The following is a 15877-nucleotide window of genomic DNA, read 5'->3' on the forward strand; positions in this document are numbered from 1 at the left end:
GAACATTTACTTGTTTAATTAATCGAAATATTTCCAATGCTGTAAGTACAATAGAAATTTTAGTCTCTTTTTTCAAAGACAATCGGCTTAATGTAGACTAAAAATCAGAATAAATCAAGTTTATTTTAAATTAATAGAGTACTCGTCTTTCATAATATTATTTAATCTATAAGATAAGCTTAATGGATCGAGTACTTTGAATAATTTATCTCTTACCATAGATTTATATTAGCATATTCAGATCTGCATAAAGTCGGTAAACTGACTTCAGCGCGCAAGTTATAAAAAAAAAATTCTGATGAAATTTGCTCCTGTTTGTGAATTAAAATAGCTTGTAAGCATTGTCTAGTTGTTGTTATTGTTAGCACAAGTTATTATTGTTGTTGTTGTTGTGGTTGTGTTTCAAGTCTGTCTCGTGGCCAGTTTCTGAATTGACTGGCCAAATCAAATGGGCATTGTCAACTGTAGCTAATTGTGCTGCTGTGGGTTGTACTTAATACTCAATACTCGATACTTGAATATGTACTGCTGCAAGTGGGAAGGTCAAGGGGGCCATTTGTCGGCATTTGTTATCTGTCCAGTTTCCGCATTAGTTCGATCAAGAACTGGCTTTGACATGGCTTAATATGCTAAAGAGAATTGAGAGCAATTGTAACACCCGAGTTTGGAGCTATAAAAGCACCTCAAACACTTTCAGATATCAATTAGTAACGTTTCAATCGTCACACAGTTCACAAATAGAAGCAACATGAAGGTGAGATCATACACTATAATAGACTCAAATTAATTCATAATTCATATTATAAAATTAAAAATTTAAAAAATTTAAAAAACCTGAACAAGTTATTTGTATGAATGGAAAAATTCTATATGAACTATCCTCTTAAGAGGATAAACTTTTATTTTCAATTAATATAAAAAAAAAAATTGTTCTTAACTTAATTTTATTTGAACTCTTATTTTTTCTACATACATTGAAAAAGTTATGAAGTAATAAATTAATTTCCATTCTTTTCTTAGCATATTAAATGCAATTAAAAGGTTTTTTTTAATAAGAGTTGGAAATAAAAGTTATTTTTAAATTTTTGTAGTTCAATTTTATGGATTTTAGTGTATTATTTGTGTGAAAGCATATAGTGGATTATATGAATGTATTCAGATGTTTATTGGAATATATATTTTTATTTTGTCAAAACACTTGCTTGACTTACTTTATATATATATCTATTTCCCTACATTGCAGTTCGCCGTTGTCGTAGTCCTGTTCGCTTTGGCCTATGGAGCCAACAGTTCGGTAGTGCCACTTTTGACCACTGCCCATGGAACGGTTGTGGTTGGAGCACCCGCTGTTGCCGGCTCCGTGGCGGTTCATGCCTCGGCTGTGCCAGCTGCTGTGCCCGTTGCCCTTGCCCCCGCTGGCCCAGTGCTCATCCAATCCGGTCCGGCAATTGTTCATGCCGCACCCGCTGTTGTCCACGCTGCCTCTCCAGTTGTTGTTGCCGCCGCTCCGGCCTCGTACGTGGCCAAGACACGCGGTGCTGTCCATGTTGCTCCTCTGCCCGGACATGTGCAGAGCGCTGCGTCCGTAAATCTGGAGCCCGCACCAGGCACTTGGTAAACACTGTGAATACTGGACAACATCCTTTTGATACCACCACCTGACCAGCCCTGCCTTTGACCTTGCCATTGATTCCTTTTGAGTTTCGCGTTAATCTTTAAGTCATTTCATTATTCTTAATGGATTATTCTCACACCTCTTACTGCCATCTAAGTCAAGCTTTGTCCCTAATCTAGCTGTCTAGTGTACTCTCTTCCTGGTCAGCTCAATTACTGTTCTCCCACTTTCTCCATTCTGGTCTACTCTATGAATATTATTCCTCCTCCAACAGGATCTGTTAACCAAATGTTGTCACCCGGAAATTTGTTTCAAAATAAAAATGTTCAAAATACAAAAACAAAATACTTATAGATTTCTTTCAATAAAAACGAGTTTCAATTACATGAGTGCAATAAATCAACTTAACTCATGATTGAAACATGGGTGTGAAACCGAGAATTATCGTTTAACTGGATCAGGGCCAGTTAACCTTGATCGCCAGTCGTCAGCACAGGTCTTACCGCAATATAGCCATATATGTATGGACATATGCTAAAACAAAAACCAATACAAAGGTATCTGGAAAAAAAAAATTTCTTACAGCAATCCCATTCTTGACCGATAAGCTATATGAAATAGAAGTCCGATTTAATCCAAATTAGGTCAGCATAAATAAGACATTATCTGTCAGTTTAAACTACAAAAAAAACCTCTACACGAGGTAAAAGTCTAGTGACGAAAGCAATTTCTAGCCCCAAAATTTCTGATATCCAATTTTGTGACGAACAAAATTCAGTTTAATCTAAAAATTTTAAATAAAAATATAAATTAATAAATAAAAAAAAATTGGCATTGTGCATAAAAGCCCTCAAACATACCTTTCCAATGATATATAGAACATATCTCTAGCTTCTATGGTTTGGAAACTGTTGGAGTTTCAATTTTAGCGGGATTTAGCGCTTTCCCGCTAAACTAGCCTGAATTTGAAAAAGTCGTAAAACAAACATTTCTAGATTTTCAAAGAGAAATAAATCCCCATCATTTCATCTTAGCTTTTTTAGCGCTTTGATACAAACAGACAAACAGACAAACAAAGAAACTAACTTTTCATTTCATTTTAAAAAGTCCACTAAAAATTTCAAATTAATTTATCTTTTGAACCAGTTAACGGATTTGGGTCATCGAGGTATCAATCGACGCGTATTTTTGATAAAAATTTTTAAAAAATACAAAAATATCTCATGACCCAGGTGAATTAGAAAAAGTTTTAGTATGCCATTTTGTAAGTTGGGACTAAACCTTTCGATCAATATATAACTAGATCTGATCGGACAGTCGTAGCAAATTTTCCAACTTAGCTGTATATATAGTTAGTCGTCACTAACGCGAACTGCCGTCCGCAGTGATCAAAACGTTTTCGAAACCGAGTTCCAAAAGTAAAAAGAAGTCCATTTCGGTCGGAATTGGGAATACTTTTTGAAAACGTTCGGAAATTAAAACAGGCCTGTATATCTTTTTTTAAACTTGGTACGCATGTTCCTGGATACTGACAACAGAACGATCGGTCTTTACTAATGCTTAATTTACGACCTATCCTATGATATAAAATTTACATTCCGAAAGTGAATCGGTTAAGTTTTGACAAGGCTATAAGATTTTAAAGCTTTCGAAAATGGCTCATTACGGTTACTGTTAATAGTACTTACCAAAATCAGCATATTAAAAATGTGAAAAATTGTTTGTTTAAATTCTGTCATGTCAGTTACATTTATTTTTCAGTTATTTTTCGTTTCATATCTGTTTTAAAATGATGCAAAAATTTGTCGTTCTGTTAAACGAATTTTGGTTTTTTATTTTTTATTTTTGCATTTGTAGTCCCCTAAAGAGACTGTAATTCTAATCCAGCAATAAAAACAAAAAAGCCAGCAGCTGGAAAAATGAAAACAATGTTGACCTGATATCGAGAGAACGTTTTCGACCGCCATAAGAAACTAATAACATCTTAGATTTTTGATTAAAGCACCTCAATCAGACCAAGATAAGAATGCCAAAAATTTTTTAGCAATTATGGTTCAATTAATCTAATTGTAAATTTTAGTGGATTAGTTGAAAATGTGCAGAGCGTGTAGTAGTTTCGTCTTTCTGTTGCTGGGCTGTCTGTGGCTGGGTGTCTTTTCTGCACCACACAGCATACCACGGGTGGAAACTGATCCGGAGTTGACAGCGGGATATTTTCAGGGTGACATGGACGTGGACTTTCTACGGAATGGCGAAATAGCTCCAACTCGTCACTGGCCTAATGCCACAGTCTACTACAAAATTGATAAGGAGTTTGGTGGGTTGTATGACAAATAAAAAATGCATATTTTCCATTTCAATAATTGATTATTTTAGGCGCTCCATATGTGGCATATATTGAAATAGCCATGAAGTTCATTGAGCGCGTCTCCTGCATAAGATTTCTTCCTGCCACTGAGGAGACCTTGGACTATGTTTATATTATCGTCTCCAGCTCGGGCTGTAGCTCCAAGGTTGGTTATCGTGGCGGTGAACAGACAATAAAATTAACACCCGGCACTTTGGACAGCGGTTGCTTTAAATTGGGCACCATTCAACACGAACTACTTCACACCTAGGGCTTCCATCATCAACAATGCTCCCCAAATCGTGATGAGTTTGTCCAAATTGTCGAAGAAAACATCACCGAGGGCAAGGAGAATAATTTCCAAAAGTATGAGGAAGATCGTGTGGGTGATTTTGATGTGGCCTACGACTACGGCAGCATTCTCCATTATAGCTCAATGGCCAGGACACGAGGAGGGGGCCAAGGGAACAAGTGGATTTGCGGCCACTACATCTTTAATCTGGGACAACTGCAACTGAGCCATGGACTCAAAATCTACACTCAGAAAAAACTGAGTAACTGAAAAGCTGACTAAGTTCGGTAATTCCAAAACTGAGTACAAATATCTTATTTCTAACTTATTTTTGCAATAAGGAAAATCTTAAAATGCTTATTTTCTGGAATACTTTAAGTGCGCTTTGGGATTAATTGCAGTCTTCAAACGATCCAAATATACGAGTTGAAGTACATTAAAATTTAACTGATAGATGTACTTTCTAGTAAAAAAAATTCTCTTTTATTTAGTTCATTTCAATCTTGAAACACTATTTTAAGTATACACAAGAAATTTACATAATATTAGTGTGAAAAGCTCTGTTACCTCTATGGAGGTATATCAAAAAAACTCATAGTTTTTATATTTGACAAGTCGGCGTTTTTCGAAATTTGAATTGCACGGGGGTCAAATCCGAGGTCACGCATTGAAAAAATTAAAATTATAAAAATAACTAAATTTTTGAATTTTGGAGCACCGGAAGCTCAAGCTGTGCTGTTAAGTAGCCTCGAGTCCCGAGTCAACGTCGCGTCCTGGTTAACGATCAACTTGTAGCAACTGGCCCCAGGCCGGACTTGAAGTTTTTTCGATGCAGATGCAACGGATGGAAGTGTTTCATTCAACCAGCGAGTGTATTTCTCTCCCTATCCCCATCACTTGCCATCTGCGAGTGTGTGTGTGTATGTGTGTAAGGTCGGAGGACGTTTGCTTTTCCAAATCCGGGACTTGTTACCATAGCATGTGGCTTGTATATTCATCTTGAAATGCAGCCCCAATCTCTTTATGACTATTTCATTGCCAGTTCAACAGCTGTTTTACTGCAGGATATAACTGCTAGCTATCTTAAATCCTTACTTAGCTGGATTAAGTATTTTCTATAAATTTCTTGGAAATAAAATCCATTAAAAAGTGAACTTATGTCAAATAGCAGAGTTATAAATTAAAATTGTTTTTTTTTAATTTTATTAAATGAAATGTTAAAAAAAATATCAGTTTGTCGTCATGTCAAGCTTTTTTGTTCACAAGAAAATATATATAAATCTCATTTGTCATTTGTCCCAGGCACAGTTGTCGGTCGACTAAAGTAAAGCAAGTGATCATAAGGTGATAAGTTCAAAATTGTTATCATTTTCCCCACGTGCTGATTTTTTGTTTCGCTCTCACAGCAACAAAAAGCCATCAATGTAAAGATTAATAATACACATCGATGCAATTGAGTCAAATTGGACCAACGTTCCAGCTCCAGCATCAGTGGGGGAAGCTTCGCATCCGTCTTTAAACCAGCAGAAGGCTCATCCAGGCAGACCCGAGTGAGTCTATTCCAATTGCTCCGCCAGATCGTTGGCAACCCTTTTTTTCGCTGTGAAGAGCTGCAAGAAAGTCGTCTTCCTGTCCCTGTGCCGCCCCAGGAAATACATTTTCACTATTGTTTTATATAAAATGTGTTAATGTTTATTGTTATAAAGAAAATCGAACGTCATACAAAAAAAGAAATAAATCGAACATAACAAAATCATAAATTATAACGCATTAAAATTAAAGTAAAACTAAGTTGAATTTTCAATACAATTCGTTTAAAGTAAATAAAATTAAAAATTCAAGTAAAGTAAAACATAATAAAATTTAAGTAAAGTAAAAATAATAAAAATTTAAAGTAAAATATAAATATTAAAGTAAAATTAAAACTTAAAGTAAAGTAAAGAAAATAAAAATCTGTAAAATTTTAAAACAACAGTTTAGGAACAACACGAGACTATAACAATTTAAAAACACACAACAATATACACTAGGTATTGTATATTTACATATATATATATATACAAGCACAAACAATATTCGCCCCTTTACCCACCCAGAGAGCTCTTTAGGTAGGCAAGGTAGCAATTAAGCGATAAATATTACATTTACTAAATTACAACACAATATATTACAAAACTTATTACACATAAATTAACTACACTTACCAATTCACACATATATATATATATATATATATATATATATATACATATTTACTTTGTTAATTCCGCGGCGTCTCCGCTCCAGCATCTTGCCACTGGTGGCAACATCGTTGTGTTCCTGGTCTGTCTGTTTGTTTGTCTCTTCATTGTTGCCGTTTTAATGTCGTCAAGAAAACTGTAAATACAAAATATTAAAATTAGTCCAAATGTTATTAGAAACTAAGAAATTGAAATTATATTTGCCATGAGAACGAAGATGTATCCGGCTAAGTTTTTTTTGTACAAGGGGAGGGGAAACGAGATGTCCAACGCAGGCTGAGATTGGCCCGTTCGGGTGGCCAACATATGGGAGACGAGGAATGCATGCCGTCTCAGGAAGGGAGGCAGCGGCAGTTTAGCGATGATTTATCGATTGTGTGAACTGCGGGCCAGGGTTGAAACAACACCCGTGAATAGTTCCGATGAGCTAGTCGGCGCGGCCCACAGAGTAACAACCAGTTCATAACACAAAGTCAACCTTAAGCACATATTCGCAGTTATTAAGCCCTTGCTATTTATTGAGAACTTTAAGATTTAAAGATCTGTGAAATTCTAATATTTTATTTGATTGTATTTTTCTTTATTAAATGTTTCTTACTTGAGCAATTACAGATCGACACCATTCAGATAATTTAGCAAACTAACGAAATGCATAGATTTAGACGTAATAAGATTATCCTCAGCAAATTTATCGTATAATTCATCGAGGAAATCGTCAGTGTATCCAGCTTCTTTGGCCACACGTATCATTTCAGTAGCCCTACTCTGAAATTCAGCTAATCGATCTTCAGCAAATTCGTTCATCTCCGTCAGTTTTGGGATTATGAACTTCCCTGTTGGAATATATTCTCGATATTTAGAATTAATTTCGAAAAAAGTCTGCTCAGCAGCGTCCTTTAGCTCATCCTTGAAATTGCTGACTGGAACAGCACTCACGATGACCTGCAATCACCTAAAGTATTATAATATCATACTTTGTCCCTGTTCTCTTAAGGGTACATACCAAGAGAGCGAGACTGACTGTGACGAGAATAATACGCATTCTTATTAGTTTAAAAAACACACTAAAATCAGAATGCCATTCACCGGCTTATATATACGACTTGAAGAGATTATTCAAATTTACCCTGATAGTATAAATATGAATTTGGACATAATGTCAAAATTCGGGGCTATCAACAAATGTTTTTTTGACCCTATTAACCCTGACCAACCAAATTTCCGTTCTATGAAAATCAAATAAATCTGTTTGTTATTTGTTCGTTGAATGCAAAACAGCAAATTAGGATTTTCTAGCAGATAAGACACCACATTATCGGGCCTCTTCCGAATTCCAAAACGAGTGGAATTGCCGCAAATCAAGTTAATTGCTGTTCCGAATTTCGCAAACCGATAAGAATTGTCGTTTTGAAAACGTGTGTTGTTAAGCGAGCGGACTCAAAAGTAAATGCTACAAAAAGCATTAAAATAATTCCCTTAAACACTAAACTGAAAATTCGAATAAACTTGAACATTTTCAAAATAGTTTAACATCACTACTTCAACTGTTTAAAGTTGAAGTATATTTTAAAATAATTTTTAGTAAACATCTTTAAAATATTGCATACAAAACAAAACCGAGCGGCAATGACTAAACCGAGCTATTCTGAATTCCACCACTAAGCAAATAACCTATGGAGAAGTCATCCCATACAACTGAAAGTGTCTCAGATAAAAGCATGACGGGGCGTCCACTGGGTAATTTTTCGGTGGACGCGACGTTTGAGAGAAATTATTTTTGGTTTCGATTCAGTTGGCTGGCCGAGCTCGTTGCTGGCACAGCAAGCGAAACACAAAACATGCGTGCTATGAAATGTCCTTTAGCTATAAAAAATAATTGTCTTTAATATTTTATAAAGAAAAATTTCGTAAATCTAATAATTTTGCAAATGTAGATAATAAAAAATATGCGATGTGTTGTTTTTATAATTTTTAATATTTATTTGCGTTTGAAACTTCTTCATTAAAAAAATTTTGTACAGGGTATTAGAGCTTACATACAATATTTAAAGGGAAGCAACTTATAAACAAAGCGATGTTGTCAATTCTCTCAGCAGCCCATACATATTGTAAGATGCACGAATACATAGAGATGAGCCTGCGCGCCCAAATACATCTCTCTCTGTCTGGCTCCATAAGGACAAGTATGTGCAAAGAGAGCGAGAGATGAATATTCTCATTTTGTATGACTTTTCGACGCGCGCTGCTTGCGCGTTAACAGAGCACTATGGGGAATTTGAGCAGTTTTATAAAATTAATTAATAACTTGTAAACTGCGCAAGATATTCTGATATTGTTTTTTTAGTATTATTATAATTTGTTGTTGGAAACGCCACTGATCCACATAATTGCCATTTATCAAAAAAAAGTGATTTGAAGCTTTATTTTATTAAATATAATTTATATGCTTAGTGTTAATATGCACAAGCCAGGCAATCAGCTGGTGACAACAAAAATTTAATGCAAAAATGCAAGCAACCAATCACTGCGGACGGCAGTTCGCGTTAGTGACGAAAGCATCACCAAGGGTGCGAAAGGCGACTAACACTATATACAGCTAAGTTGGAAAATTTGCTACGACTGTTCGATCAGATCGAGTTATATACCGATCGAAAGGTTTAGCCCTAACTTACAAAATGGCATACTAAAACTTTTTCTAACCAACCTGGGTCATAAGATACGGGGGTGTAAGTGGGAGGGGAAAAATTTAAATAATTGCAGCTAATGGGACTGTTGGGGCTTTTTGGTAAAATTATGTATTTTTTACTTAAAAATACGCGTCGATTGATACCTCAATCACCCAAATCCGATAACTGGTTCAAAAGATAAATAAATTTGAAAATTTTAGTGGACCTCTCAAAATGAAATGAAAAGTCAGTTTGTTTGTCTGTTTGTCTGTTTGCATCAAAGCGCTAAAGAAGCTAAAATGTAATGATGGGGATTGATTCCTTTTCGAAAATCTAGAAATGTTTGTTCTACGACTTTTTGAAAAAACCGCTAGTTTTGCGGGAAAACTCTAAATCCCGCTAAAATTGAAACCTCAACAAAATTATAAAAATAACTAAATTTTTGAATCGCATATTTTTCTGAGTGTAGTGTCTACAACAGACTGGAGCACCGGAAGCTCAAGCTGTGCTGTTAAGTAGCCTCGAGTCCCGAGTCAACGTCGCGTCCTGGTTAACGATCAACTTGTAGCAACTGGCCCCAGGCCGGACTTGAAGTTTTTTCGATGCAGATGCAACGGATGGAAGTGTTTCATTCAACCAGCGAGTGTATTTCTCTCCCTATCCCCATCACTTGCCATCTGCGAGTGTGTGTGTGTGAATGTGTGTAAGGTCGGAGGACGTTTGCTTTCCAAATCCGGGACTTGTTACCATAGCATGTGGCTTGTATATTCATCTTGAAATGCAGCCCCAATCTCTTTATGACTATTTCATTGCCAGTTCAACAGCTGTTTTACTGCAGGATATAACTGCTAGCTATCTTAAATCCTTACTTAGCTGGATTAAGTCTTTTCTATAAATTTCTTGGAAATAAAATCCATTAAAAAGTGAACTTATGTCAAATAGCAGAGTTATAAATTAAAATTGCTTTTTTTTAATTTTATTAAATGAAATGTTAAACAAAATATCAGTTTGTCGTCATGTCAAGCTTTTTTGTTCACAAGAAAATATATATAAATCTCATTTGTCATTTGTCCCAGGCACAGTTGTCGGTCGACTAAAGTAAAGCAAGTGATCATAAGGTGATAAGTTCAACATTGTTATCATTTTCCCCACGTGCTGATTTTTTGTTTCGCTCTCACAGCAACAAAAAGCCATCAATGTAAAGATTAATAATACATCTTCGTTCTCATGGCAAATATAATTTCAATTTCTTAGTTTCTAATAACATTTGGACTAATTTTAATATTTTGTATTTACAGTTTTCTTGACGACATTAAAACGGCAACAATGAAGAGACAAACAAACAGACAGACCAGGAACACAACGATGTTGCCACCAGTGGCAAGATGCTGGAGCGGAGACGCCGCGGAATTAACAAAGTAAATATGTATATATATATATATATATATATATATATATATATATATATATATATATATATATGTGTGAATTGGTAAAGTGTGGTTAATTTATGTGTAATAAGTGTATTGTGTTGTAATTTAGTAAATGTAATATTTATCAACTTAATTACTACCTTGCCTACCTAAAGAGCTCTCTGGGTGGGTAAAGGGGCGAATATTGTTTGTGTTTGTGTATATATATATGTAAATATACAATATCTAGTGTATATGGTTGTGTGTTTTTTGATTGTTAGAGTCTCGTGTTGTTCCTAAACTGTTGTTTTCAATTTTTACAGATTTTTATTTTTATTTACTTTACTTTACTTTAAATTTTAATTTTACTTTAATATTTATATTTGACTTTAAATTTTTACTATTTTTACTTTACTCTAATTTTATTATGTTTTTACTTTACTTTAATTTTTAATTTTATTTAATTTAAACAAATTGTATTGTAAATTCAATTAAGTTTTACTTTAATTTTAATACGTTATAATTTATGATTTTGTTTTGTTCGATTTCTTTCTTTTTTGTATGACGTTCCATTTTCTTTATAATAATAAACATTAACACATTTTTTTTAAAACAATAGTGAAAATGTATTTCCTGGGGCGGCACAGGGACAGGAAGACGACTTTTAATTGCAGCTCTTCACAACGAAAAAAAAGGGTTGCCAACGATGTGGCGGAGCAATTGGAATAGACTCACTCGGGTCTGCCTGGATGAGCCTTCTGCTGGTTTAAAGACGGATGCGAAGCTTCCCCCACTGATGCTGGAGCTGGAACGTTGGTCCAACGCTGCTGACGTCAGACGTCCTCTGCGTCGACTGGCAACCGTTGTCCCTCACACACCGTAGGCAATCCGGAGCACAGCTCGCCGAAGGTGACACAGCGTTTGATTAAATCAGCACACTTGTTCGTTCGGTCGCGGGAACAGTTTTTAATGGCACGGGAGCGTAGAATGGAATCTAACGCTGCTCAACGTGCAGACAAACTTAACGACTCCCGACAAAAAAATTGCAACCTTCGCTGACCGCTGTTAAAATCGAACTCCCGTCCGCATGTTCTGCAGCAACGTGGTTTTTTGAAAATTTGCCAATTCCCTTTTTATCCTATTCATCCCACCGTTGCTGCAGTTTGAGTCCAATTTGACTCAATTGCATCGAGGGGCATGAAGGGGTAGCGCATATGTGCTGTCTGTTCCCTTTAAATATTGTATGTAAGCTTTAATACCCTGTAAAAAAAATTTTTTTAATGAAGAAATTTCAAACGCAAATAAATATTTAAAATTATAAAAACAACACATCGCATATTTTTTATTATCTACATTTGTAAAATTATTAGATTTACGAAGTTTTTCTTTATAAAATATTAAAGACAATTATTTTTTATAGCTAAAGGGCATTCCATAGCACGCATGTTTTGTGTTTCGCTTGCTGTGCCAGCAACGAGCTCGGCCAGCCAACTGAATCGAAACCAAAAATAATTTCTCTCACCGAAAAATTACCCAGTGGACGCCCCGTCATGCTTTTATCTGAGACACTTTCAGTTGTATGGGATGACTTCTCCATAGGTTATTTGCTTGGTGGTGGAATTCAGAATAGCTCGGTTTAGTCATTGCCGCTCGGTTTTGTTTTGTATGCAATATTTTATAGATGTTTACTAAAAATTATTTTAAAATATACTTCAACTTTAAACAGTTGAAGTAGTGATGTTAAACTATTTTGAAAATGTTCAAGGCTATTCGAATTTTCAGTTTAGTGTTTAAGGGAATTATTTTAATGCTTTTTGTAGCATTTACTTTTGAGTCCGCTCGCTTAACAACACACGTTTTCAAAACGACAATTCTTATCGGTTTGCGAAATTCGGAACAGCAATTAACTTGATTTGCGGCAATTCCACTCGTTTTTGGAATTCGGAAGAGGCCCGATAATGTGATGTCTTCAACGAACAAATAACAAACAGATTTATTTAGTTATTATAATACTTGAGATGATTGCAGGTCATCGTGAGTGCTGTTCCAGTCAGCAATCTAAACAGACTTTTATCAGGATACAACAGGAGTCTTTTAGGCGAATCTTTTCCATGGCCAAAATGATTCTAGACAACAATATGATGGAGCCACCGGATATGGAAAAGACGCAGAATTTTGTCGATCATTGGGAAACCCGAAATGAACGTTTGGCACAAAAGGACAAGCAAGTCGTTACGTTTCAAATGGATTTTTTAGAAATTTTGTCTAAATATCCAGATGGTAGTCCAGTAGCGAATGTCGGGCTCGCAAGAGTGACGGAGATGGATAAATTTGATGGAGATCGATTAGCTGAATTTCAGAGTAGGGCTACTGAAATGATACGTGTGGCCAAAGAAGCTGGATACACTGACGATTCCCTCGATGAAGTATACGATAAATTTGCTCAGAATAATGATATTCTCTTTAAAAGAATATTTTTCGTTAAGTTGCTAATTTATCTGAATGTTTTCGATCGAAATCTGTACTTGATCAATTAAAAAACAAACAAGAAAAATAAAATCAAATAAAATGTTAGAATTTCACAGATCTTTAAAACTTTAAGTTCTCAATAAATAGCAAGGGCTTAATAACTGCGAATATGTGCTTAAGGTTGACTTTGTTTCAGATTATCAACTAAAGTGTCTGGATTTCAATGAACTAATGATTAAATGTGTATTATTAATCTTTACATTGATGGCTTTTTGTTGCTGTGAGAGCGAAACAAAAAATCAGCACGTGGGGAAAATGATAACAATGTTGAACTTATCACCTTATGATCACTTGCTTTACTTTAGTCGACCGACAACTGTGCCTGGGACAAATGACAAATGAGATTTATATATATTTTCTTGTGAACAAAAAAGCTTGACATGACGACAAACTGATATTTTGTTTAAACATTTCATTTAATAAAACAAAAAAAACAATTTTAATTCATAACTCTGCTATTTCACATAAGTTCCCTCCTTAATGGATTTTATTTCCAAGAAATTTATAGAAAAGAACTAAATCCAGCTAAGTAAGGATTTAAGATAGCTAGCAGTTATATCCTGCAGTAAAACAGCTGTTGAACTGGCAATGAAATAGTCATAAAGAGATTGGGGCTGCATTTCAAGATGAAGTGATAGGGATAGGGAGAGAAATACACTCGCTGGTTGAATGAAACACTTCCATCCGTTGCATCTGCATCGAAAAAACTTCAAGTCCGGTTGCTAGTTGCCAGTTGCTACAAGTTGATCGTTAACCAGGACGCGACGTTGACTCGGGACTCGAGGCTACTTAACAGCACAGCTTGAGCTTCCGGTGCTCCAGTCTGTTGTAGACACTACACTCAGAAAAATATGCGATTCAAAAATTTAGTTATTTTTATAACTATGTTTTTATAACCTATGTTGTGTGAAAATTTAACTCTCTATTTTACGGTTAGGGTTGTGATCAGTGGCCCAGTCAGTCAGTACAAAGAGTTTAACCGAACTGTAACCATGCCAAATATAAAAACTATGAGTTTTTTTGATATACCTCCATAGAGGTAACAGTGCTTTTCACACTAATATTATGTAAATTTCTTGTGTATGCTCAAAATAGTGTTTCAAGATTGAAATGAACTAAATAAAAGAGAATTTTTTTTACTAGAAAGTACATCTATCAGTTAAATTTTAATGTACTTCAACTCGTATATTTGGATCGTTTGAAGACTGCAATTAATCCCAAAGCGCACTTAAAGTATTCCAGAAAATTAGCATTTTAAGATTTTCCTTATTGCAAAAATGAGTTAGAAATAAGATATTTGTACTCAGTTTTGGAATTACCGAACTTAGTCAGCTTTTCAGTTACTCAGTTTAAGTATGGAAATCTTGAGTTTTTTTTCTGAGTGTAGATTTTGAGTCCATGGCTCAGTTGCAGTTGTCCCAGACCAAAGATGTAATGGCCGCAAATCCACTTGTTCCCTTGGCCCCCTCCTCGTGTCCTGGCCATTGAGCTATAATGGAGAATGCTGCCGTAGTCGTAGGCCACATCAAAATCACCCACACGATCTTCCTCATACTTTTGGAAATTATTCTCCTTGCCCTCGGTGATGTTTTCTTCGACAATTTGGACAAACTCATCACGATTTGGGGAGCATTGTTGATGATGGAAGCCCTAGGTGTGAAGTAGTTCGTGTTGAATGGTGCCCAATTTAAAGCAACCGCTGTCCAAAGTGCCGGGTGTTAATTTTATTGTCTGTTCACCGCCACGATAACCAACCTTGGAGCCACAGCTCGAGCTGGAGACGATAATATAAACATAGTCCAAAGTCTCCTCAAAGGCAGGAAGAAATCTTATGCAGGAGACGCGCTCAATGAACTTCATGGCTATTTCAATATATGCCACATATGGAGCGCCTAAAATAATCAATTATTGAAATGGAAAATATGAATTTTTTATTTGTCATACAACCCACCAAACTCCTTATCAATTTTGTAGTAGACTGTGGCATTAGGCCAGTGACGAGTTGGAGCTATTTCGCCATTCCGTAGAAAGTTCACGTCCATGTCACCCTGAAAATATCCCGCTGTCAACTCCGGATCAGTTTCCACCCGTGGTATGCTGTGTGGTGCAGAAAAGACACCCAGCCACAGACAGCCCAGCAACAGAAAGACGAAACTACTACACGCTCTGCACATTTTCAACTAATCCACTAAAATTTACAATTAGATTAATTGAACCATAATTGCTAAAAAAATTTTTGGCATTCTTATCTTGGTCTGATTGAGGTGCTTTAATCAAAAATCTAAGATGTTATTAGTTTCTTATGGCGGTCGAAAACGTTCTCTCGATATCAGGTCAACATTGTTTTCATTTTTCCAGCTGCTGGCTTTTTTGTTTTTATTGCTGGATTAGAATTACAGTCTCTTTAGGGGACTACAAATGCAAAAATAAAAAATAAAAAACCAAAATTCGTTTAACAGAACGACAAATTTTTGCATCATTTTAAAACAGATATGAATCGAAAAAAAACTGAAAAATAAATGTAACTGACATGACAGAATTTAAACAATTGCTAATTTTATATGCTGATTTTGGTAAGTACTATTAACAGTAACCGTAATGAGCCATTTTCGAAAGCTTTAAAATCTTATAGCCTTGTCAAAACTTAACCGATTCACTTTCGGAATGTAAATTTTATATCATAGGATAGGTCGTAAATTAAGCATTAGTAAAGACCGATCGTTCTGTTGTCAGTATCCAGGAACATGCGTACCAAGTTTAAAAAAAGATATACAGG

At 35.4% G+C, this 15877-nt stretch overlaps 4 protein-coding genes across 4 annotated transcripts; 2 read left to right on the plus strand and 2 right to left on the minus strand.

Moving 5' to 3' along the window:
• The first annotated feature begins 182 nt into the window (after nt 1–182).
• Nucleotides 183–1960, plus strand: LOC117779546 (adult cuticle protein 1). Its single transcript, XM_034615778.1, has 3 exons — nt 183–191; nt 698–754; nt 1244–1960. The coding sequence occupies exons 1-3, from the start codon at nt 183–185 to the stop codon at nt 1616–1618; spliced, it is 441 nt and encodes a 146-aa protein (XP_034471669.1). The 3' UTR covers nt 1619–1960.
• A 1717-nt stretch (nt 1961–3677) lies between these two features.
• LOC117779551 (seminal metalloprotease 1-like) lies at nt 3678–4524 on the plus strand. Its single transcript, XM_034615783.1, is given in 2 exon segments — nt 3678–3932; nt 3992–4524. Coding segments are annotated over 2 exon segments (756 nt in total). The 5' UTR covers nt 3678–3709.
• Nucleotides 4525–7044: 2520 nt separating this feature from the next.
• On the minus strand, nt 7045–7590 carry LOC117781151. The gene is made up of 2 exons (XM_034617891.1): nt 7498–7590; nt 7045–7436 (listed from the first exon to the last, which is right to left on the minus strand). The coding sequence occupies exons 1-2, from the start codon at nt 7534–7536 to the stop codon at nt 7101–7103; spliced, it is 375 nt and encodes a 124-aa protein (XP_034473782.1). The 5' UTR covers nt 7537–7590; the 3' UTR covers nt 7045–7100.
• A 6697-nt stretch (nt 7591–14287) lies between these two features.
• On the minus strand, nt 14288–15275 carry LOC117779552 (seminal metalloprotease 1-like). Its single transcript, XM_034615784.1, is given in 2 exon segments — nt 14288–14993; nt 15053–15275. Coding segments are annotated over 2 exon segments (771 nt in total). The 3' UTR covers nt 14288–14445.
• Nucleotides 15276–15877: the final 602 nt, after the last annotated feature.

This window comes from Drosophila innubila (assembly GCF_004354385.1).
Source record: "Drosophila innubila isolate TH190305 chromosome 2L unlocalized genomic scaffold, UK_Dinn_1.0 4_B_2L, whole genome shotgun sequence".
Lineage (NCBI taxonomy): Eukaryota > Metazoa > Arthropoda > Insecta > Diptera > Drosophilidae > Drosophila > Drosophila innubila.

What these genes read in the sequence shown, in the direction of transcription:
- LOC117781151 (XM_034617891.1), bottom strand. Translation starts at nt 7,536, where the DNA reads ATGCGTATTATTCTCGTCACAGTCAGTCTCGCTCTCTTG. An exon ending in CAGTCAGTCTCGCTCTCTTG is followed by an intron (nt 7,437 to 7,497) that starts GTATGTACCCTT and finishes AGGTGATTGCAG; the next exon opens with GTCATCGTGAGTGCTGTTCC.
- LOC117779546 (XM_034615778.1), top strand. An exon ending in CAAATAGAAGCAACATGAAG is followed by an intron (nt 755 to 1,243) that starts GTGAGATCATAC and finishes CCTACATTGCAG; the next exon opens with TTCGCCGTTGTCGTAGTCCT.